Genomic DNA, 23,184 nt, shown 5'->3' on the forward strand with positions numbered 1-23,184 from the left:
TGCAGCTCGTTCCAGTCGCTAGCTGCAGCGAACTGAAAAGAGCAACCCAGGGATGTGTGTGCTTTGAGGACCTTTAACAGAATGTCACTGTTGGAATAAGCATCACACAGCGGGGTCTTGGGCTGGGTATACAGAGATGGCCAGTTTACAGAGGAGTATAAAGTGCAGTGATGTGTCCTATAAGGAGCATTGGTGGCAAATCTGATGGCCAAATGGTAAAGAACATTAAGTCTCTGTAATCTAGCATGGGTAGGATGGTCATCTGAATCAGGGTTAGTTTGTCAGCTGGTGTGAAAGTGATTTATTATAGAGTAAACAAAGTCTAGATTTAGCAGCTTTTGGTATTTTATTAGGATCCCCATTAGCAGCTACTCTTCCTGGGGTCCACACAAAACATGAAACATAATACAGAACATTAATAGACAAGAACAGCTTGGATATGTGCTGAGAGAAGGACAGTGTACCGTCTAGCCATACTACCAAGTTCTTGTCAACCTTTAAACCCTCAGAGGTAGTAATCACACCGGTGGGGAGAGGAGCATTCTTACCAAACCACATGACCTTTTTGTTTTGGAGGTGTTCAGAACAAGGTTAAGGGCAGCGAAAGCTTTGTTGTAGAGCGTTCAACACAAAATCCGAGCGGCCAGCTGAGTATAAGACTGTATCAAGACAACTGAAGGGCTTTAAGAGAAGTTGTGAGACATGTTTTTTTCTGAAATAGATCACACATGAACACAAGCACAGCTTGCTAAATTACACCAGTTTTATTTTGCCTTTTGATACAGGTTAGTAAAGATAACATTGATGTACTTGGCCTACGGTAACAATGTCTAAGACAGACAACTCCGGCTCTATAAGCATGTGCAACAACAATCGTGTGTTCAATATCAAATAAAATGTAACCCAAAATATGCACTATTCAGAAGATACAAAGAACAGTATCGTTGTTTCAGACCTAGTGTGCAGTAGCTACAAGCTTTCTACATTTTTCCTCACAATTTTCTCTTGATGAAAAAAAGGTATTTGTCCTGCCATAAAGATGACAACTGAATACCGGCTGCTAAGCCTCAAACAATGGTACGAACTTTGAGATTTGATGAAAAGGTGCTACAGTGCATGAAGTTGAATTCATTATTATGTGGTTTAAATGCTATGAAATGCAGCCAGGCAAGTTATTGAACAGTCAATGGAATTCCCTTTCAATCCCACACAAATAGCAGCCAACTTAAGTATTAAGGAGTCTAGACTTCTTTCTTTTGAGCCTGTGACTCACACCTGTCAATACAAAACTCGCTATTGACCAGAAGCACTTTATATAGTGAAGTCTGAAATTAGACAACCTTGATAAAGATCAGTAAAAATGACAAATAATTCAAACACTGAGCTAGCTATATTGTATGCAACAAAGGGAAATTATTATTTTATACAATTGCTCAGAGATTGCTTTTTTAATACTTTATTTTCTCAAAGTAAGGGTAAAAATGTATACCTGTTTTTCAATACTTCACCTTGTGAGGATAAAGGCACTGAGCCGTTATCAAAACAAAGCTATGAGTTGGAGAACACATTGGGAGGGATCTTAGACCATTCCTCCATGCAGGATCCTTCGTCTGCATTTATGGACTGCCGTCTTCAATTCAAACCACAGGTTTTCAATGGGTTTCAAGTCTGGAGACAGATGGCCGCTGCAAAAAAAATATTTTATGTCCAATTAACCATGACTTTGTGGATTTTGATGTGTGCTTGGTGTTATTGTCTTGCTGGAAGATCCACTTGTGGACAAGTTTCATATTCCTGACAGAGGCAACCAGTGGTGGAAAAAGTCCCCAATAGTCAAACTTTAGTCAAATTAAAAATACGTTCATAGAAAATGACTAAAGTGAAAGTCACCCAGTAAAATACTACTTGAGTAAAAGTATTTAGTTTTAAATATAAAGTATCAAAAGTAAATGTAATTGCAAAAATATAAAGTATAAATCATTTTAAATTCCTTATATTAAGCAAACCTGACAGCACCATTTTATTTTTTTAAATGTACGAATAGCCAGGAACACACTCCGATATCATTTACAAATGAAGCATTTGTGTTTAGTGAGTCCGCCAGATTGAGGCAGTAGGGATGACCAGGAATGTTCTCTTGACAAGTGTGTGAATTTCACCATTTCTCTGTCCTGCTAAGCATTCCAAATGTAATGAGTACTTTTGGGTGTCAGGGAAAATTTATGGAGTAAAAAGTACAGTCTTTTCTTTAGGAATGTAGTGAAGTAAAAGTTGTCAAATTAATAGTAAAGTACAGATATTCACAAAAAAATACTTAAGTATTTTACACCACTGGAGGTTACCAGGTTTTTGGCATACATTTCCTGGTTCTGGGTAAAGGTCATGATGCCGCTTTTACCTTAAAGTCTCCGGACTTGACATAAGCACAGACAAAGGATCTGGATGGATTTTATATGGAGGAATGGTCCAAGGTCCCTCGTAACGTGTTCTCCAACTCATAAAACATTTTAGAGAAAGGTTCAGTACCGTTATCCTCGCAAGGTAAGGTATTGAAAACAGGGTTGTCGATAATTTTGAGCCCTACCTTTTGTGAATAAAGAATATTACTTGTTAAACAATCTTTCTCTGAGCAATTGTATTAGTATAAAATCATTTCCCAATTATTTTTTGGGGATACAATATAGCTCAGTATTTCAATTATTTTATACAGTCATTTTTTGCTCATCAAGTTCTAACCTTACACCCACTATGCTATAGTAAGGCAGTCAAATGACAAATTAGTAATAGTTCTATATTCCCTATTTGACAAATCTATCAAACATAAATATATTTTATATACACTTAGTTTAAGCTCACTTCAAATGCAATTTCATCCATCAAACTGCTGCAAACACGAGCTACATATTTCATACATTTTACCAATCCTGACTTAACAGATAAGTATAGACGAAAGACAACGTCTTCCTCTTAGATACAGACCAGTTTTTTTCTCCTGCATAAAAATATATCCAGAGCCTTCATAGAAGGTAAAACCTCGGTTAAAACATACAGAACCATGGTGGATACTGCTTTGTTTAGCCACTCCACTGTTAATAGTAGTCAATGTCTCTCAAGGCATGCATTGGAATTTGGCAGTTTGAGTGAGGAAAGATCTGTAAGAAACCTAATCTCCAGACTAATGCTTTGTCAACCATCAATACTTGTAAAACGCACTATACACTGTATAGTATAGCACCTATCATAATGGTAACAGATTAATAACTGATAATAGGATTATATTTACAGTAATACTGTACCATAACACTGCAATTGGATAGTGGACACATCACCAGTGTGAAACAAGATGGCAGTACTGCAAAGTGTCTTCTTCAGACACTTTTACTTGAAATGCACATTCTCTGGCAGAAAAGGCGTATAATATCATAGTACACATCACTTACAACAGCAACTTTCCTCTCGAACTCTAGTTAACATTTTGCCAAAGCTGTCATTGGTGAGTCATTGTCTCTTGATTTTTGGTTTTCTTGACATGGAATGTGCCACAAAAGTCATACAGAGAATACACTTGACATTTAAGAGTATACTGAACTGTACAATGGTCCCGAGCCATTTGCTAAAGGGGGGCACTTTCCAATGGTCATTGGAATGCCTCTCCAAAGCCTCTTGTCTTAAACACTCGTGTTGTTCACCCGTTTGGTTAAGTGACACTATCATTAGCACCAACCTCACCCACTTCCTCCTCACACCCACCTCGGCTGACCCCCAGACCAAACACAGATGAACCTTGACCCTGCATCACGCTCTGAGAGTTGACCCCTAAGAGCACTCCAGAACTGGCCATGGTCAGGCAAGAGACAGCATTACTGCTGCTACCTGTACTGGAATGATGTGGGGACAAGACGGAGATCCCACTCCTGCCACCAACGACACCGTGACCTGCCTCGCTGGTCGAGAGAGGGAGATGCTGTGGGGAGATGCCATCAGTGCGGTCGGACCCTCCCCCATCCTCGCTCCTGCCAGCCGCCCCGCTCCGTCCCTCGCAGTGGGAGCGGTGCCGCATGAAGCTGTCGCGCCACATGAACTTCTTGCCGCAGCCGTGGCAGTCATAGGGCTTGAGCCCCGTGTGGGTCTTCATGTGCTCCGTCAAGTGGTGCTTCATCTTGAACTTCTTGGCGCAGACGGGGCAGTTGAAAGGCCGCAGGTCCAGGTGCATGTTGATGTGACGGTCGCGCATGCTCTTGTGGGTGAAGGTCTTTCCACAGTGGCACATGAACACCTTCCCTGAACTCCCGCCACCACCCCCGTCCAGTCCATCTAAGCCACCGCCCAAATCCCCCTGTGCTGACAAATGGACTGCTCCATGCTCCAGGTTTGGCCCTTTAAATGGTGCCCCGGCCATACCACCTCCCATTCCTATGGGTTGAGAGGAATCTAGAGAGGATTGTCTGTACATGAGGATCTGGTTGCCTTGCATGTCTATGGGAAAGAGCTGAGCTCTAGCAGCAGCAGCAGACTGGACTTGGCCTAGTAGGGCTGAGACGGTTCTGCCACCACTCTGACCAGTGCTGTCATGAAGGTGCTGTGGGGGAGTCTGGTCCATCAAACCACTGTCAAACTTGAGGTAGTCTTCAGAAGACTGGCAGTAATCCATCTATGAGAAAAAGTGATTCAGTTTGGTAACGATCCAAACATACAGAAACTGACACTCATTCCAAATGCACCTACCAAATACAGTTGTCCTCCTGATAAGTTAGAATGGTAATCAGTCACGTTCACTTACAAACATATTTTGCATCAAGGGTTTGACTAACCTGTGTCTCCATCTCATGGTCCGCTTTGCTGCTCAACTCTCCAGACAGAGTCCTAATGTTGGATATGTTGAACGTCTTCTCCCTCTCCCTCAGCATCTCCAACTCTCTCTCCTCTTCCTCATCTGGCCCTTCCTCACCCGACACCACGATCAGGTCATCGTCCTGGGGCCTCTCTGTTTTTACCACCACCCACTGCTTCCGGGGCATGATGCTGGGCTGGCTGTATGTGGGCCGCTTCTGGAGAGGGGAGGCATCCCCGTCTTGGTAGGATGACACCCCGAAGCTATCGCTGACTCCAACCTCTTGGTCCGAGACAGAGGCCGTTGGCTTCCTCCTGCTGCTCCCTCGTTTCCTATGGTACAGGAGCTCTTCTTCCTCATCCTCATCCTCTTCTTCAATGAGGAAAGCCTCCTCGCCCCCAGAAGGGGTGCAGTAGCTGGGGGTGGAGTTCACGCCTCCCTCCCCTGCAGCTCCAGCGGCCGCCGCTCCCCCTCCGAAGTTGGTGTCTCTGGGGCTAAAGTAGTTGGTGCTGCTGGGAGACTGGCTCTCACTCAGGGACGGGCGGCTGGGAGGGTGAGGGGCCGGCTGGGTGTTGCTTCCCCCAGCTTGGGCACTCCCAGCCCCGAGGGAGCTTTCACTGCTACTGCATCCAGGGTTCCCCTGCGCTCCCCCAATGACGCCCTGGGCTGCACTCCCACTCCCCGTCAACCGCCCCTCTTTGAGGAGCTCTGTGCACTTGTCCACGATGTGCCACATCTGCAGCACGCTGCCCACGGTGAGGTAGTTGACGATGTCTTCGCGGAGCATGCGCAGCTGGCCCGTGTAGGCGCAGCTCAGGACGCTCTCGAACGCCAGCGGGTCCATGACGGCAGGGATGGAGACGGTGGACATGTTCTTCAAGAGCACCTGGGGGGAGGAGGGGGTTGATGAGACAGTTAATGATGGTTGGCGACATCCAATGCACAGGATCAAAGTTATTGACGTAAACTCTCACGTCAGTGTAGCAAGTTGCAATCGGCCTTGGATGAAAACCATCTAGATGAGACAATCAGTGGCTGTTAGAGTTAAACTATACTGAACAAAAATATATATGCAATATGCAACAATTTTACAGATTTTACTGAGTTACAGTTCATATAAGGAAATCAGTCAATTGAAATACATTAATTAGGCCCTAATCTATTGATTTCACATGACTGGGCTGGGGCGCAGCAATGGGTGGGCCTATACCCTCCCAGGCCCACCCATGGCTCCCCTCCCAGCCAATCAGAGTTTTGGCACCCCTCCTCAGCTCATGAAACATGGGATCAGCACTTTACATGTTGCATTTATATTTTTGTTCAGCAACGCACCAGCAAACAGAACAACAGACACACACCTGGTCGTGAAAGTAGGGTGAGGATGCAGCTAGCACACAGCGGTGGGCCTTGAACACCTGCCCCTGGACCTGGATGGAGAGGTCACAGAGCTGGCCCTCCTCACGCTGCCTGTTCAGGCTGTCCAGTACAGACGCCTGGGAGCTGGGGAAGCACACCTGTACCACTGAGCCAGAGGGGGCACCTGAACTGCTGCTGCTGCTACAGCCCTGCCCCATGGACAGAGAATGCATCTAGGCTTTTGAAGAGATGGAAAATGTAGATTGTGAAGGAATAATTCATTACATGATGTGGTGGATGAAAGGTGTATATCCTTTCATTTGCTTACAAGTAGTTAACAGTTTTCCTGAGATGAACCCTTTATTAGTGCTTATTACTGCCTACAAAAAAAAAAGTCAACCACGTTCCCAAAACAGTCATATGAAATTGCCCTAAGTGGTCAATCAACCAATCAAGACCCCTTTAATGTAAGCTTTAAAAATCACTACTGATGCTTTCTTATAATGCAGTGACTCAAATGTATCTGAATGACAGACACCACCTTGCTTGAGACTCAAAAACATTTACGAACACTGTGGAGAAAAAAAACAATATTGTTGATAAATAATGCAACAGCAACTGGCAGTTGACAATTAAAACGTGATGAGTAGTAGTCTTTATTTTGCCACATGCATAGCAAAATAGGATATTGTAATGCAATTAGTTAACGTTAGGTAGCTTAGCACAGACTTGCAGTCAATCAATCCTGCTAACCAGCCAGCATTTGTAGCCAAATATAGCTAATAACAAAGCAAGCTGGTTTGTCAGCAGTCTGCGCCGGTGGACATCCGTTGAAAAGGCAGTGTTGTGAGTTTCTCTCATGACAAAGCATAGCTAGGTAGCTTCAAGCTCTGAATCATGAGAGCATAATTTAGCTACAACAAAAAAAACTGCCTTAAATGTCTCTCTAGCTAGCTAACGTTAGCCTGCTAAAATGTATCTAGCTAGCAAGCTAAACACCACTTACCGTTTTAGAATGTGCACCTTTGAAACAATTACGTAAAGCCAGACTCTCTCTATCCTGACAAGCTATCTTCTCTCCGTTGATTACATATACATTTCCAATGATATGATTTGTTTCTCATCATATTTGGCAGACAACCCGTCATTCATCGCCTTTGACGAAATGTCAGACATACTGACCAGCCGACTAAAGCCAAGCTATGACAAATAACGACCTCTTGTGGCATTTGGTGAAATTGTTCAAATGTTTATTAAACCAGAGAGGTGTATATATTGACGAGATGCTCATGTCTCCACCATTGATGGGAAGGCAGGCGACAAGTGTCGGACTGCATTTTAAGCCCATAGAAACGTATTGGCGAGAGTGAGCGCTCTCGCTTCGACTTTTCCACTCTGATTAAATTGTATCATAGGGCGGCGCACAATTGGCCCAGCGTCGTCAGGGTTTGGCCGGAGTAGGCCGTCATTGTAAAATAAGAATTTGGGATCGGCGTTCTGGCTGGCGGGACGCTTAAACTAACATAGGCTAATGTGATTAGCCTGAGGTTGTAAGTAACAAGAACATTTCCCAGGGCTTAGACATATTTGGTATGGGCAGAACATTTTAATTATTGTTAATCTAACTGCACTGTCCAATTTACAGTAGCTATTACAGTGATAAAATGCCATGCCATTGTTTGAGGAGTGCACAGTTATGAATTTGAAAATGTATCAATAAACCAATTAGGCACATGTGGGCAGACTTGATACAACATTTTGAACAGAAATGCAGTGGTTCATTGGATCAGTCTAAAACTTTGCATACAATAGATGGCAGCAGTGTACAAAATCTAAATTGTGCCTAAACTCCTATGTGATTTAAATGGCCTTTCTCTTGCATTTCAAAGATAGAACAAAAAAAGGCATGTTTTTTTCTTTGTATTATATTTTACCAGATCTAATGTGTTATATTCTCCTACATTCATTTCACATTTCCACAAACTTCAAAGTGTTTCCTATCAAATGATATCAAGAACATGCATATCCTTGCTTCAGGTCCTGAGCTACAAGCAGTTAGATTTGGGTATGTCATTTTAGGTGAAAATTGAAAAAAGGGGTCTGATCCTTATTAACTGACTTACCTAGTTAAATAAAGGTTAAATAAAAAGGCAACATTATCAGACCAAATAACCTTCATTCTTAGAAGGGCTATAAAACCAGTCTGTTTACAGATGCATATTAAAAGCAGACTGTCAGCTGGTGGTAAAACATCCAGTGATGTTATGGTGATTTTTTAAAGAGGTGGATCAACTCAGATCATGCTCCCTATACTAAAAATGCATTTTTCAGCAAAAGGTGAGTAAACTTTTAGGCAAAGAAAAAAGGTGGGTAAACTGCATTTACCCTACACTACTGAAAACATCCATTAGGTACAAGACAAACAACAAGCCTTAAAAAATGAGCTTTTATTGATCTTTGTACATCGGATCCAATTGATTAAAAATGAATAATATGAAATGAAGCCACCAATACAAGGGCATGAGTTTAACAATCACAATGTACAGACACCACACTCAATCCTCCGAGGCAGCTTTGGAGAAGGTACGTCAGCTTTTGAGTTTCTGTACGGGATCAAGCTCTCCTGGAACACAAAGAGTGGGAGGGTAAGCGAACGCAATCAAGCTAAAACTTACAAAGCACTCATTACTCCATAAGCCTAGAGGCATTGGGCTGTAAATAGAAACCTTATTGGCCAGCGCGGCGATAACAATCCCAAGGTTGGTCAAGGAGCAGTTGATGGCTGTCATCTCATTGAAGCGGTACCCTTGGGATTGGCTCTTCTGCACCCGCTCACTGCCAGCCAGGTCCAAACACAGAGAGGCTGCAGACAGATACAGAAACAGTCAGGATTCTCATACCAGAATGCAATCAATCATGATGTTATTTTTCTTTCTTAAAACTGCATTGTTGGTTAAGGGCTTGTAAGTAAACATTTCACTCTAAGGTCTACACCTGTTGTATTCGGCGCATGTGACAAATAACATTTCATTTGATGACAGGATTATTACTTGTTCTCATTTAAGATCTCAGCCTTTGTGTAGTTGCAGATGTACAAAACGAAGATCACCAGTGAACACGCTTACATTTGCACTTGACGTCTCTCTCAGAATTCTCGCCCTCAATGTCGAGCTGGAACACCGAGTGCGAGGAGTGGTCATTCATGTTGGTCCGGGCTGTGGATCGGTTCTGGTTGGCCAGTGCGATCAGGTTGCAGACCTGGAAGGACAATTGGTCAAAATGGACACATTATATTAGTCTATAGAATAGAGGATACTTATACACACACACACACACACACACACACACACACACACACACACACACACACACACACACACACACACACACACACAGTTGAAGTCGGAAGTTTACATACACTTATGTTGGAGTCATTCAAATTCGTTTTTTCAACCACTCCACAAATTTCTTGTTAACAAACTATAGTTTTGGCAAGTCGGTTAGGACATCTACTTTGTGCATGACACAAGTAATTTTTCCAACAATTGTTTACAGACAGATTATTTCACTTATAATTCACTGTATCACAATTCCAGCGGGTCAGAAGTTTACATACACTAAGTTGACTGTGCCTTTAAACAGCTTGGAAAATTCCAGAAAATTATGTCATGGCTTTAGAAGCTTCTGATAGGCTAATTGACATCATTTGAGTCAATTGGAGGCGTACCTGTGGATGTATTTCAAGGCCTACCTTCAAACTCAGTGCCTCTTTGCTTGACATCATGGGAAAATCAAAAGAAATCAGCCAATACCTCAGAAAAAAAATTGGAGACCTCCACAAGTCTGGTTCATCCTTGGGAGCAATTTCCAAACACCTGAAGGTACAACGTTCATCTGTACAAACAATAGTACGCAAGTATAAACACCATAGCACCACGCAGCCGCCATACCCCTCAGGAAGGAGACGTGTTCTGTCTCCTAGAGATTAACTTACTTTGGTGCAAAAAGTGCAAATCAATCCCAGAACAACAGCAAAGGACCTTGTGAAGATGCTGGAGGAAACCGGTACAAAAGTATCTATTTCCACAGTAAAACAAGTCCTATATCAACATAACCTGAAAGGCAGCTCAGCAAGGTAGAAGCCACTGCTCCAAAACCGCCACAAAAAAGCCAGACTACGGTTTGCAACTGCACATGGGGACAAAGATCGTACTTTTTGGAGACATGTCCTCTGGTCTGATGAAACAAAAATAAAACTGTTTGGCCATAATGACCATCGTTATGTTTGGAGGAAAAAGGGGGAGGCTTGCAAGCCAAAGAATACCATCCCAACCGTGAAGCACGGGGGTGGCAGCATCATGTTGTGGGGGTGCTTTGCTGCAGGAGGGACTGGTTCACCTCACAAAATAGATGGCATCATGAGGAACGAAAATTATGTGGATATATTGAAGCAGCATCTCAAGACATCAGTCAGGAAGTTGAAGCTTGGTCACAAATGGGTCTTCCAAATGGACAATGACCCCAAGCATACTTCCAAATTAGTGGCAAAATGGCTTAAGGACAACAAAGTCAAGGTATTAGAGTGGCCATCACAAAGCCCTAACCTCAAATCTATAGAAAATCTGTGGGCAGAACTGAAAAAGCATGTGCGAGCAAGGAGGCATACAAACCTGACTCAGTTACACCAGCTCTGTCAGGAGGAATGGGCCAAAATTCACCCAATTTACTGTGGGAAGCTTGTGGAAGGCTACCCGAAACATTTTACCCAATTTAAAGGCAATATTACCAAATACTAATTGAGTGTATGTAAACCCACTGGGAATGTGATGAAAGTAATAAAAGCTGAAATAAATCATTCTCTCTACTATTCTGACATTTCACATTCTTAAAATAAAAGTGGTGAACCTAACTGACCTAAGACAGGGAATTTTTACTAGGATTAAATGTCAGGAATTGTGAAAAAAAATAGTTTAAATGTATTTGGCTAAGGCGTATGCAAACTTCCGACTTCAACTGTGTGTGTATATATATATATATATATAACCTCACTAGTGGTAATGATTCAATGTGTCCTTTTTTTTGCCCATTTAGGATTTGAAGTGTCCTACATGTCGAACACGGGAGGTAGAGCAGTTCTCTGATAAACCTGTAGTGGAGGTTCAGATCACTCTGCAATATATGTTTTCTTGTCCCATACACCAGATACGTGCCATGAAATGTGTGGTTTTTACAGGGTTAGCCATGGTATATAGTACAGCACACCTAGAGCAATACTGGTATGCATTTGTACACACTAGTGATGTGCAATTTTAACTACTTTTCACAGACTTGAGTCATGATTCGTTTTTTTCTGACGGACTCGTTCATTTTAGTCGTTTGTTTGACCTGCTAGTGCTGGCCGCAGCGACTCCTACAGCAGGATTAGTACACCCTCCTCCAGCTCAGAGGCTCAAGACGTGCTCCGACCACCAACTAACAGTCTGTCCTATGCACGCAGGAAAATAGATCATAAGCGTAGAGAAGAAAAAAATAAATGTTTAGAACTGGTAATGGATAGAAGGATGACTGCAATTAATTGATTATTGAATGTTATAATGGACACAGCTCCGTTCGACAAACTCAAAACAAATCCTTTGAGGGGCTGCAGTTCGCAAATGACTGTGTCCATCACCTTGCCTGGCTGCCCAGGCTCCTTGCGCCGGCCAAATGCTACGCCACGCCCACAGACGCTAGTTTCTTTTCGGCATCGTGAGATGCATGTAGAGAATGACAGAGCAGCAGAATAATTTATTGCGAGTCGTGAGGTTACTTTTCACAAGCAATGCATTCTGCCAAGAGTGGTTCACAATATAGTCCAGCTGTGGCCAAAACTAGATCTTGTTTCAAATGTATCAAGAAATAATGATATTTGTATGCCTAGCAATCAACAAATCTACATTGTCTTACATCTAGACGTTCCGCTAGCGGAACACCTGCTCCAACAGCCAATGATGGGCGTGGCGCGAATTACAAATTCCTCAAAAATACAAAAACTTCAATTTTTCAAACATATGACTATTTTACACCATTTTAAAGACAAGACTCTCCTTTATCTAACCACACTGTCCGATTTCAAAAAGGCTTTACAACGAAAGCAAAACATTACATTATGTCAGCAGAGTACCCAGCCAGAAATAATCAGACACCCATTTTTCAAGCTAGCATATAATGTCACATAAATCCAAACCACAGCTAAATGCAGCACTAACCTTTGATCTTCATCAGATGACACCCCTAGGACATTATGTTATAAAATACATGCATGTTTTGTTCAATCAAGTTCATATTTATATCAAAAAACAGCTTTTTACATTAGCATGTGACGTTCAGAACTAGCATACCCCCCGCAAACTTCCGGTGAATTTACTAAATTACTCACGATAAACGTTCACAAAAAACATAACAATTATTTTAAGAATTATAGATACAGAACTCCTCTATGCACTCGCTATGTCCGATTTTAAAATAGCTTTTCGGTGAAAGCACATTTTGCAATATTCTAAGTAGATAGCCCGGCATCACAGGGCTAGCTATTTACACACCCACCAAGTTTAGCACTCACCAAAGTCAGATTTACTATAAGAAAAATGTTATTACCTTTGCTGTTCTTTGTCAGAATGCACTCCCAGGACTTCTACTTCAATAACAAATGTTGGTTTGGTCCCAAATAATCCATAGTTATATCCAAATAGCGGCGTTTTGTTCGTGCGTTCAAGACACTATACGAAAGGGTAAATAAGGGTTACGCGCCCGACACGTTTCGTGACAAAAAATGTCTAAATATTCCATTACCGTACTTCGAAGCATGTCAACCGCTGTTTAAAATCAATTTTTATGCAATTTTTCTCGTAAAAAAGCGATAATATTCCGACCGGGAAAGTGTGTTTACGTTCAAAGAGAGAGAAAGTAAAAACATGGGATCCCCTCGTGCACGAGCGTCAGTCTGATGGCCCTCTGATCGTCCACCATCCAAACGCGCTAAAGTTTTTCAGCCAGCGGCTGGAATTACATCATTCAGCTTTTTCCCGGGTTCTGAGAGCCTATGGGAGCCATAGGAAGTGTCACGTTACAGCAAAGATCCTAAATGTTCAATAAACAGAGCCAAGAAGCTCAAGGAATGGTCAGAGAGGGTACTTCCTGTTTGGAATCTTCTCAGGTTTTTGCCTGCCATATGAGTTCTGTTATACTCACAGACACCATTCAAACAGTTTTAGAAACTTTAGGGTGTTTTCTATCCAAAGCCAATAATTATATGCATAATCTAGTTTCTGGGCAGGAGTAATAATCAGATTAAATCGGGTACGTTTTTTATCCGGCCGTGAAAATACTGCCCCCTAGCCATAACAGGTTAAAGCCCACATTTACAAGTCAGTCACAAATGACAGCTCCGATAAGCTCCCTATGGTGAAAGACATATTGAACGAGAAGCTCGTGGAATCATGACTCTTTCAAGTTCAGGTCATCAATCGACATTCGTTATTTTTACCGAACATTTCGAAATGATCCAGTCGTGAAAACAAGACGCCAACTTCCCATCACTAGTACATACCTATACTTTAATTCTAGACAATTCTCCATGTCTCTCTGGATAAGTGCCATCTAAATGAGGTAGACTCAGCAAAATTACATTACCACAAGCAGCACCACAGATATTGTGATGAGTGAGATGCACAACTTTGCTTTCACACAGCATCTGCGCATGTGCATGGGCTCGCTTCATGCTTTTACAACATGGTAGCCACAAGACCAAAACAATTGACCCACTATGCGGGTTTTTTTCTGCATCTACATCCTATCGCTGAGTCTACCTTTAAATCTAAAATGTACAAATACAATACATCTAACAGTCAAATTTAGGCTAATATGATTGTTGAAATGCCCACCTCATCTTCAGAGTTGACCTTCTGGTAGGTCAGATTGGTGACAGTGACCTCGTTGTTGGCACTTTTGCGAATCTCGTGCTCCGGTCTCTTGTTGGCCTCGCCAGTGTAAAGGAGATCACGCAGAGTTCCGTTGTAGATCTCAACGAAACTGGCAGTAAATGTAAACTAGACAAAATGAACAAGAATCCGGTCAAAAAAGTGAAATGTTGCAAGTACCATGCATTTACGCCAGCTTCAACTCATTCCATTTCAATGGGAAGTACATCATCTGATCGGAAAAACAGAAACGCATTGATACAGTAAACGTCAAATAAACAAATTCCCTGTTCAGTGTAATAGAACTGTTTCAGCTGAAGGGACAGCTACCACGCATACTGATGAAAACCAATGGTATCATCACTACCTGCCATCCCTGCTCCCGTAATTTCTTGGAGGCCTGGAAGATCTGCTGCACGGCCCGGGGGATGACCCCACGCATGTCCTCCATCTCGCCCCCCCCTCCATGGTGTAGGTTTTGCCACTGCCCGTCTGCCGTAGGCGAAGCAGCAAACGTAGCCCGCCAGGGCTGACTGCACCAGGAGGGAAATCTCCTCAAACACATCCTGTTGGGGTGTGGAGGGCCCAAACACCCGGTCAAAGCTGAAGTTGTAGCTCTTCTGGGTGTCTCCAGAGTGCCCTATGTGAGACTACATGGAAATGGGGGAGTGATAAGAAAAATGTATTCTGCCGTCTTTGACACTTGCAAAGTTAGATTAGAGGACCACACTGAAAAACATACAATTACCCCCAAAAAATATTATATAGTGACTTATTTCAAGATTGTGCTTCAGGTGTGTCATTGTTACCTCCACAGTCTTGGCCAGTGTGAGAGCCTTGTTGTCGTGGGACGGGAGCTGAATATGGTCAATCTGCCCACCGGTCTGCAGGGGGCGAACTCTGCAGAACACTGATGTTTCCCTATAGAAATAAGACAGCGGTCAGAGTCTTGTTATTTTGAGAAGAGCATTGCAACGTTTTGTTCCTGTTATGAGCTGAAACGGACAGGGGCCTATCTAACAAGAACATACAGTATGTTTGAAGCAGAAATATAAGAAGGAAAAAAATGAATTCAATAGGCTCGGGAGAATTTCATTATATACAATCCTATCTTCAGGGCATTGAGCATTCACCCTACTGTATGACCCACTTAACTTGCCTTGAGCGCTTGGATTGCGTTGTGGAGCTCCCTGCGCGCCATCTCTCCACAGTGAATCACGCCTGTCTGGGTCACAGTCTCCTCCAAGCTGCGGACCATGTCCTGGGTCTCCCTCAGGGTGGTCTGACAACGGGAAAGACTGGAGCCCTGTAGAGAACTGGGTCTGGTAAGAAGAGAGAAGTCAGACATTGATCCAACAGACGCACCTAAAAAATATATATATTGGGCTGCAAAGGGGTTTCTGGCAAAGAGACGTAATGGCAGTGGGTCTGAATGAGGCTGGACAAAATGATTATGCCAGACTTCCTCTGATATTTCTGACCAAGGAGCAGAGGCAAGACTGCCTCATTCAATACAGCTATACACCATTCATCTCATGTCACAGCAGTCAAGGTGATCAGTTATCACAATGAGTAGGCCTGCGTGCTATTTCACTTCTTGCGTGGGAGAACATATTCTGTCAATGTGTTTTTTGATAGCTTTATTTTGGCTGTTTAAGTTTGTTTACCCTATCACGTATGGGATTTGAATATATATATATATTTATTTTTTTCCCCCTTGTCCAGTTGGTCGGGGCGTTACACCTTTTTGGGTTGTAAAAATCCACCGAAGAAGATGCTCTACCTGCACATTGTGAAGCTCGGCCTCCAGGCCCTTTATCAACCCCAGAAGAACATTGTGCTCCTCAGTGAGGTTGTATAAGGTCTTCTCCAGGGAGGCCTTCTCACTGGCTACAATGCTCAGCTGCTCTTTGACACCAGACAAGGTAGCCAGCTCCTGCTCATAGTGGCTGCAACACAGACCAAAACTGGGCAAGATTGGCAAACACACCAAAGGGACCAAAAGAGTAACATGTAGTGATACTATCATGTTTTTATTACTGCACTACTGGCTAAACGTATGCATAAAGTTATGACTTGTATAGGACTCAAGAAAGGCGAGAAATCATGTCAGCTATACGCCCACTTGTTTTGTTAAATCAACACTTACCTCTGACGTTCCTTATGCAAAATAAGTCACTCTTTCCTATGTGGTTACAATGCCCTTTCCCATGCCACCACACCCATTTTCACATAATGGTCCACCCTATGCATGCTCCGTGGTACTCTGTACCCGAGCTGAGTGTGGAGTTCTTGTAGCTCTGAAGTCATCTGTGCTTCCTTCTGCCTGCTTTTAGCTACAGACTCCTTCAGACCCTCGTTCTCCTGGGCCACCGTTTTGACTTTGCTCTGGTAGTAGGAAATCTTGCCCTCCCTGTCAGTAACTTTTCCCTTGAGGTCCCATGCAGGCCGCCGTGAACAGCTGCTGTTGGTGCTAAGGAAACACATTCAACACCCTCATGTCTTAAGATATGGAAGAGAATGTTTGTGGATACAAGATACAGAAAATGTTAAGGACCATGTGAAAAAAACAGAGACTCGAGTAGTTACCTGTTTTAGCGACGGATGCAATGGCCGGCTTTCTGAAAACCTTTTCAGGGTATAAAAAATATATATATAAACATACATTGTGATGAAATGATAGCAAAAACGTAGGGCTGTCCCAGACTAAAAAAATCTTGGTCGACCAAGAGTCGTCTGTTATTTCTACCAATCAATTGGTCGACATTTTTAAAGGTGTATTTTTCCATATATTGACATCCTATGTGTTTTAATCAACTATATTCACTGAATTTGTCTGATGCTTTAAGCAAACAGTTTGATTCAATAATTAAAGACACACAAATGACTAGCTGGAGTCCAGTATTTCAACATGTCCAGGTGATAGGGCCACACTGATAACTCCAGCTTGGATCCCAAGCGATTAATCTAAACCATACCAAACCATCTTTCCTATAGTGTCGCCTTAATATTTGAATTGAGGAAGTGTGATCATAATCATTAGGATATTGTAGCAATCTACAGTACTTCCTAAATGCCCCCCCCAGCCTTCAGATGTGAGCTAAATAGTACATCCTAAATGCCCCCCCCAGCCTTCAGATGTGAGCTAAACAGTACATCCTAAATGCCCCCCCAGCCTTCAGATGTGAGCTAAACAGTACATCCTAAATGCCCGCCCAGCCTTCAGATGTGAGCTAAACAGTACATCCTAAATGCCCGCCCAATGTGAGCTAAACAGTACATCCTAAATGCCCGCCCAGCCTTCAGATGTGAGCTAAACAGTGCAATTACACTTCAGATGCATTTTAAGGCTATGGATGAGATTGTTAACTTATCATTTCCAAACGTTTAGGTCAGTTGTATTCTTCTGCTTTGCGATCTATTAAACAGCAAGGGTTGCATTAAATAGGCTCAAATTTTTTTACTGATACATTTGGTCATATTCAATTCATTCGCACAAAACATATAAACAATAGCATTCACTGTGAAAGTTTATAGGCTACATGTAAGCCATTCATATATAGCTTACACCTGTCAAACTCAGACATTTCACTCAAAAAACTGGGATGTTGATTCGCACTCCACACTGCCCTTTCCCACCTGGACAAAAGGAACAACTATGTGAGAATGCTGTTCATTGACTACAGCTCAGCGTTCAACACCATAGTGCCCACGAAGCTCATCACTAAGCTAAGGACCCTGGGACTAAACACCTCCCTCTGCAACTGGATCCTGGACTTCCTGATTGGCCGCCCCCAGGTGGTAAGGGTAGGCAACAACACGTCTGCCACGCTGATCCTCAACACTGGAGCCCCTCAGGGGTGTGTACTTAGTCCCCTCCTGTACTCCCTGGCCAAACACGACTCCAACACCATCATTACGTTTGCTGATGACCCAACAATGGTAGGCCTGAACACCGACAACGATTAGACAGCCTATAGAGAGGAGGTCAGAGACCTGGCAGTGTGGTGCCAGAACAACAACCTATCCCTCAATGTGAGCAAGACAAAGGAGCTAAACGTGGACTACAGGAAAAGGAGGGCCGAACAGGCTCCCATTAACATCGAAGGGACTGTAGCGGAGCTGGTCGAGAGTTTCAAGTTCCTTGGTGTCCCCATCACCAACGAACTATCATGGTCCTAACACACCAAGACAGTTGTGAAGAGGGCACAACAACACCTTTTCCCGCTCAGGAGACTGAAAAGATTTGGCACGGGTCCCCAGATCCTCAAAAAGTTCTATAGCTGCACCAGAGAGAATCCTGACCGGTTGCATCACCACCTGGTATGGCAACTGCTCGGCATCTGACCGCAAGGTGCTATAGAGGGTAGTGTGTATGGCCCAGTACATCACTGGGGCCAAGCTTCCTTCCATCCAGGACCTATATATATTAGGCGTGTCAGAGGAAAGCCAAAAAAAATGGACAGAGACTCCAGTCACCCAAGTCACAGACTGTTCACTGCTACCGCATGGCAAGCGGTACCGGAGCACCAAGTCTATGACCAAAAGGCTCCTCAACAGCTTCTACCCCCAAGCCCCAAGACTGTTGAACAATTAATCAAATGGCCACCGGACTATTTACATTTGATTTGAACGGATGAGCTCTGCATGTGTGGTTCCCACCGTGAAGCATGGAGGTTTGATGGTGCTTTGCTGGTGACACTGTCAGTGATTTATTTAGAATTCAAGGCACACTTAACCAGCATGGCTACCACAGCACTCTGCAGCGATACGCCATCCCATCTGGTTTGCGCTTAGTGGGACTATAATTTGTTTCTCAACAGGACAATGACCCAACACACCTCCAGGCTGTGTAAGGGCTATTTGACCAAGAAGGAGAGTGATGGAGTGCCACATCAGATGACCTGGCCTCCACAATCACCGGACCTCACCCCAGTTGAGATGGTTTGGGATAAGTTGGACCGCAGAGTGAAGGAAAAGTAGCCAACAAGTGCTCAGCATATGTGGGAACTCCTTCAAGACTGTTGGAAAAGCATTCCAGGTGAAGCTAGTTGAGAGAATGCCAAGAGTGTGCAAAGCTGTCATCAAGGCAAAGGGTGGCTAAAATATATTTTGATTTGTTGAACAATTTTTTGGTTACTACATGATTCCATGTGTTATTAGATAATAGTGAAGACATCAAAACTATTCTACAATGTAGAAAATAGTAAAATTAAAGAAAAACCCTTGAATGAGTAGGTGTGTCCAAACTTTTGACTGGCACTGTATGTCCGTGGACATTGAAATCAAGGCCGGTCTGGACCGCACCAAATCTGAACCACAGATTTAACCAATCATAGATGTCTATCTTTGGTTCAGATTTGGTCCGGACCAAAAACCAATGTCCGTGGAAATCAAGGCCGGTCCGGGAACTGCACCAAAAAAAGACGTTGGCAAGTGCTTACAGTGTTGCCTGAAATGTTATTTTATGAATGTCCATCTATGTGGTTAGCCTACAGTTTGTAAAACACCAAAAAAACTATGTCCAGACAGGACCAAAACAAGACATCCAAAAGAAGTCTGCCCTTGCTTACTATGGTGTAGCCTGCCATGTCGGCCCGCAATGGAATTTTATGAATGCCCATCCATGTGGTAGGTCCACCATTTGTAAAACAGGCCATTTCATTGGCTTTATTAGTCCTGATTCCTGTGACTAATCAATTTGGCTATTTAAGCACTGAATATCAGCTACCCAACTACATCAGGAAATATCACGAGCATATTTGCAATGTGTTTACAAAGAAGTATTTTCTTTTTTGCTATAATCACTTTGTCAAAAAAAATGTACGGATACAAACGTCTAACCACTGATCATTACAATGGGGTGACACTCCTGGACAGCAGTTATGATTGTCCATTCCATAACGTCCATTTGACTTTGACCTGTCCTGTTTTTAGGATATATTGCTTTGTTAAAACATGACAGCTCATTTTTTAATTTGACTGAGCGTCATTTAGGTTAGGCTATTTCATCGGAGAAACCTGCATGATGTAAAATGGTAGGTTTTATGTGTTGTTGTTGTGTCTTGGTCAGTTTCACTCAGAAAATGCCGCCCTTATCAATCTGCCGTCATAGGCGGTCGCCTAATCCTGCCTAATGTGCGGACAAGCCGTGCTTATAGCATATCATAATCACATCAATAAATTGGTTATAACAAACTCTAAACACTAACACATGTGGCAGAGAACGTGACAAATAAACTAGAAACGGGGGAATATTTACACGTTGCTCAGGAGATAGTCAGATGTGTGGAATAAATTTGACTAGTTAATAAAAATAAGGTAAGGAGCAAGCACTGCGTGGATTTTATGTGTACCAAACAGGTGCTGTTAAAGTACAATATCATCTTTCTGACCTTTTGGAACAATGTAAACAACACTAAATAAAGTATAAGTGTACCAGAGAGTCTGTTGCAACATTTTGTTTTGTTAAGCCTTTATTACAGCAAACACTAAAAACAGTCGCATTCATTTATGAATGCAATTTCCAAAATGGAACTAATTATTCAAGGTTGACTTTATTTTAAAACTAAAATGCTTGATTGCAATTCAAAGTCATGAATGACTTGTATGCAGTGTGATGACGTGAACGAATGATTGATTGATACAGTAGCCTATAGAAGTATTGAAATGTAGGCCTAAGTATGTTACGGTATTAAGACTAGACAGGATATGCTCTTGGGCCTACAGCTCGATGGTGGTTATACAAGGCTGCTATACTAAGCCTACTAATGAGATTACATAATAATAATAATATAGTAATAACAATAAGGAGATCAAGAAAAAGGAGCATTATTTTTATAAATATTAATTTCCCAACAATTTGGAACAGTGTAAACACTAAATAAATTCTTAATAATACCAGTGAGGCTGTTCTAACGAAAGTCTTTATTACAGCAAAGCAAAGATTACCCACGTTTTATTCGTAAGATAAATTTTAAGTGTTTTAATGAGCAGGCTTTCCTTCATGATTTGTTTCATTTTGACTGGAGCATCAGCTTATCCCTGATGTGGAAACTGCCTGGAAATTCTTTCATGATGGTTTTCCCCAAATAGTAAACAAACATGCCCCATTCCACAGGTTCAGGGTTAAAGGGAGGGATAATCCATGGTTTTCTTCTGAGCTGTCTTGTATTATTCACGACCGTAATCAATCTATCCTGGGCTAAAGCAAGGAAATCATGCTCTGATGCTGATTGGCTTATTTTTAGGCCGTTACGAAACAAGTGTTCTTTTCTTCTCAGGAAGGCCGAGTCTGAATATTTTATGTCTGTTACCACTGATAACCTGAATGACCCTAGAAAGTTTTGGAAGGCTATTAAGTCTATGTCTGGAAACAGGGATGTTAATGAATTACCGTCATGTGTATTGAAGGACTTTGTTGCTGTATATGACAAAACTGAAATGCTGAATTGTTTCAATGAGCACTTTGTATCATCTGGTATGCTGTTTGATTCAGTATCCTCTGTCTCTGTACAACCCTGTGTGGATGAACCAGTGAGAGCTGGTCAAACTTTTAGCTTTTTGCCATTCTCAGTGCAGGTGGTACAGAAAGCCCTGAAATCCCTAGATCAGAGAAAGCCTGCCGGTCCTGATCTTTCGGATCCCTGCTTTTTAAATCTGGCACCTGATTTCATAGCTGAACCACTTACATATCTGTTCAATCTAACCCTGGAATGTAATGAAATTCCAAAGATATGGAAATCAGCATTTGTCCTGCCACTTTTAAAAGGGGGAGATCCAACTCTTTTAAATAATTATAGGCCAATCTCAAAGCTGTCACCCCTGGTGAAAATACTTGAAACCCTTGTGAGTGAACAGCTAAAAGAGTTTTTATTTACTAACTCTATTTTATCAATGTACCAATCGGGCTTCAGGAAGAAGCATAGCACAATTACAGCAGCCATGAAGGTTTGAAATGATATCCCTGAAGCCCTTGACAAAAAACAGCACTGTGTCTCACTTTATATTGATCTCTCTAAGGCTTTTAATACAGTTGATCATGCTATACTAAGGCAGAGATTGTCGAGCGTAGGTCTTTCGGTGCATGGTTTGCTAACTATCTGTCTGATAGAACTCAGTGCACTCAATTTGATGGGCTCATGTCTGTTAAATTGTCTGTCTGTAATGATGTGCCCCAAGGCTCTGTACTTGGTCCTCTCTTATTCACTATTTATATAAATAATTTTGACAAAAATGTCCAAAATGCGCAACTTCATTTTTATGCTGATTTTACTGTTGTGCCTCGTCTCTTACAAAAGCTTTCAAGAACTTGCAAAATGCTTTTTTATACTGTTCAACATAACTTGTGTCAATTGAAGCTTATCCTCAATACTGACAAAACTAAACTAATGGTGTTTTCTAAAGCAAGAAATTGTCCTCTGAACTTTTCACCTATTATTACCTGTCAGGGCATTGAGATTGAGACTGTAACCTTATAAATATCTTGAAATTTTAATTGATGACGGCCTCCTTTTAAATTGCATATTCAACGACTTACAAAAAAATTGAAGCTGAAATTGGGATTTTATTTTAGAAATAAGGCCTGTTTTTCTTTTGAAGCCAGAAGGAGGCTAGTATCAGCTACATTTATGCCTTTACTAGACTATGGGGATATTTTATATATGAATGCTTCCGCTCAGTGTTTGAGATCAATTGACACCCTTTACCATGGCACTTTGAGATTTATTTTAAACTGCAAAACCCTGACGCACCACTGCACTTTGTATAACAGGGTTGGCTGGCCTTCTCTAGTCACTTGTAGGCTCAGTCACTGGTATTCTTTTATTTACAAAGCCATTTTGGGTTTACTACCTTTTTATTTGGGCATTTTTATTGTTCAGAAATGTGGTGGGTACTCTCTTCGTTCGCTGGACTTTATCCTGCTAACTGTTCCAAATGTCCGAACTGAATTTGGTAAAAGGGCCTATATGTCCTCTGCGCCATCGTCTTGGAACGCCTTACAAAATACTTTTCAACTGGAAGAACTTGTACCAATTG

General features: G+C 42.3%; 1 protein-coding gene and 1 pseudogene across 1 annotated transcript; both read right to left on the minus strand.

Annotated features, from left to right (window-relative positions):
- Nucleotides 1-2,780: 2,780 nt before the first annotated feature.
- On the minus strand, nt 2,781-7,540 carry LOC115175929 (zinc finger and BTB domain-containing protein 22). The gene is made up of 4 exons (XM_029735577.1): nt 7,194-7,540; nt 6,190-6,425; nt 4,812-5,717; nt 2,781-4,651 (listed from the first exon to the last, which is right to left on the minus strand). Exons 2-4 carry the CDS (start codon nt 6,418-6,420, stop codon nt 3,698-3,700), a joined length of 2,091 nt encoding a protein of 696 aa, XP_029591437.1. The 5' UTR covers nt 6,421-6,425; nt 7,194-7,540; the 3' UTR covers nt 2,781-3,697.
- Nucleotides 7,541-8,618: 1,078 nt separating this feature from the next.
- On the minus strand, nt 8,619-17,131 carry LOC115176129 (carboxy-terminal kinesin 2-like; annotated as a pseudogene).
- Between the last annotated feature and the right edge of the window lie 6,053 nt (nt 17,132-23,184).

This window comes from Salmo trutta, chromosome 36 (genome assembly GCF_901001165.1).
Source record: "Salmo trutta chromosome 36, fSalTru1.1, whole genome shotgun sequence".
Classification (NCBI taxonomy): Eukaryota; Metazoa; Chordata; class Actinopteri; order Salmoniformes; family Salmonidae; genus Salmo; species Salmo trutta.

Coding starts and splice junctions, on each gene's coding strand:
- LOC115175929 (XM_029735577.1), bottom strand. CDS start 6,420: ATGCATTCTCTGTCCATGGGGCAGGGCTGTAGCAGCAGCAGCAGTTCA. Junction 5,718..6,189: donor CACCCTACTTTCACGACCAG/GTGTGTGTCTGT, acceptor TCCTCCCCCCAG/GTGCTCTTGAAGAACATGTC. Junction 4,652..4,811: donor ACCATGAGATGGAGACACAG/GTTAGTCAAACC, acceptor TTTTTCTCATAG/ATGGATTACTGCCAGTCTTC.